General features: G+C 36.9%; 1 protein-coding gene across 1 annotated transcript in view; it reads left to right on the plus strand.

Moving 5' to 3' along the window:
- The window catches only part of Helz (helicase with zinc finger), a 168,186-nt gene that overhangs the window by 38,953 nt on the left and 126,834 nt on the right, over positions 1 to 2,399 (plus strand). Inside the window, exon 6 of the mRNA XM_004630034.2 lies at positions 1,705 to 1,829. Coding sequence (XP_004630091.1) covers positions 1,705 to 1,829 — 125 coding nt within the window. The remainder of the gene's footprint in view (positions 1 to 1,704; positions 1,830 to 2,399) is intronic.

The following is a 2,399-nucleotide window of genomic DNA, read 5'->3' on the forward strand; positions in this document are numbered from 1 at the left end:
ATTGTACTCAGCATAACCAAAATAAATTATGATGAACAGATCCCATGGATTTTATATACAGCATAGTATACTTAAACAGTACATTATTTTGGAAATAATATTTTATTTATTTATTTATTTTTGAAATAATGTTTTCAGAGTACAATTTCCAAAGTATGTTCTTTCAGCAAATTACTTTCTTGCAAAGGAATCTAACTTAGTATAAAATAATAATAGAATCTTGACTTTACCAGTAAAGAGGCTATAAATTGCTATTGAACCATTGGCAGTCACTATGATAAATATTCTGAAATGCCATGGCATAAAAATGAGTATATCTAGCTCAGTGGCACAGTGCCTGCCTGGGAAGTGTGAAGTCCTGAGTTCGATTCCTGGTACCAAAAAAAGAGTATTTCTTATGTTGTAAAAACATATGATCTTTGTGCTTGTATTAAAGTAAATCTACAAAGGCTTACCAGCAAGCTGGCTAGTATTTTTTTTTGTGGACATTGGACAGTTAGATTCTTAATTATGCTGGTTTTGAGAGCGGCTAAAGTTTAGTTGTTAGGAATATCTGTGGTGAGTTTTGCAACTTCAATTTTTATGCATTTTACTAGGAAAGGGTTTTACATTACTGACAAAAATGTGAGAATTTTATTTAGCTAATTCTGTAATTTTAAAAGCCTTCAGTCCAAAATCACAGGTTAGACAGTGTTTTTCACTAAGACACCCTCTTTTCCTAGATAGGGTTTCACTATGTTGCCCAGGGCTAGTCTCAGGCTTGTGGACTCAAGTTATCCTCCAGTTAGGACTCCAGGTGCACATCACTATTAGGGTAGAGCCTTAAATTTTTTTTTGCACAGGAAATTGAACTCATGACCTTGTGTTTGCCAGGCAGGTGCTGTTGCTGAGCTATATCCCTGACCTTAATTTTTTTTTTTTTTTTTTGGCTAAAGTCTTAAAACAATTTAACCTCTTAAGTTTTTTCCTTTTTTTGTGGAACCAGGGATTGAACTCAGGCCCTTGTGCTTGCCAGGGAAGCACTTATTTTACTGAGCCAAGTTCCTGGCCCCTAAAGTACACTCTTTTCTAATTTTTTTTTTTGACGGAACCAGGGATTGAACTTAGGCCCTTGAGCTTGCCAGGCAAGCGCTTAGTCTACTGAGCTATCTCTCTGGCCCCAAATTTTTTCCTTTTAGTTGACACATAATAATTGAGTATATTTGTGAGTTATAGTATATTTCAAGACATGTATACAGTATGTAATGATGATCAGGGTAATTGGCATGGTAAATGTCTATTACCCTAGATATTTATCATTTTTTTGTGTTGGAAACATTTAAAATCTTCTTTACTAGCTACCTCAAAATATATAGTTAATTATTACCGAAGTTACCCAAAGTGCTATATATAGAACATGAGTTTTTTCTTCTATGTAACTGCACACTGGAGAGCTGAAAGATTAGTTCTGTCTGTGGTGTTGCTACAATCAGTCCTAACTGGCTGTATGTTGTAGTAGGCTTGATGTGTTCACTTTCATGTTCTTGTCCTTATCCTTATGTGCATGTCGTGGACAGAACTGAAACACTCCTGCTTTTCTCTTGTTTTTGAAGTTATTCTTCAAGCACATGAGAGCTGATGCTTCTGATGATGTATTGCTATTGTGATCGAGAAGGGTGGCAGTTGAATGCCAGCTAGTTAATGATGGCTGTTCTTTCGTGGCAGTGCTGGGGGAAGGACTGGCCAAGGATGATGGCGCCTTTCGGGCCATGCTTTGCTGCATGCAGCTGAATGGAAAGCTCCAACCTGTGTCCACCATTCTTGCCAAGTCTCTAACAGGAGAATCCCTGGTATGTTGACGAACTTGAAGTTTGAATATTTAAGAACAAATTCATATTCAGCTGCCCAGGTAGAATGCAAAAAAAACCATTGTTTATTTTCCCTTTTAGTTTTTCCTATCAGAAATCAGTGCTGCTGTTTAATCTTTGGATTCTTGTGGTTCGCATTAATTATATAAAAGTTGTAAGTGCTTAAAAATTTGAAAGTATAGGGTAACTAGGTGATTTTCTTTAAATATAGAATTTAACAGAGCCACAGAATGTTTTTGTGCTTTAACATGCTCATGTGAATGTAATTATGGGCTGGCGAGGTGGCTCAGCAGTCTAAAGCACGTGCTGTACAAGTTTAGGCAAGATTAGGCAGTCGCACAGGGATCTTAGTTTGGCATGAGACTTGCCCCCAGGGTTTAGGTGTGGTGGTGTGAGCCTGTAATCCCAGCGTTTGGGAGGCCGAAAACAGGAAAATCACTACAAGTCTAATCTACATAGTGAAACCCTGTAGACCTTGTCTTTTTTTTTCCCCTAATTTTTTTTTTACCCTGTCTTTAAAAATATATATTTTATCTTATGGCTCCAGGCGAT

Source organism: Octodon degus, unplaced genomic scaffold (genome assembly GCF_000260255.1).
Source record: "Octodon degus isolate 3935 unplaced genomic scaffold, OctDeg1.0 scaffold00033, whole genome shotgun sequence".
NCBI classification, from domain to species: Eukaryota; Metazoa; Chordata; class Mammalia; order Rodentia; family Octodontidae; genus Octodon; species Octodon degus.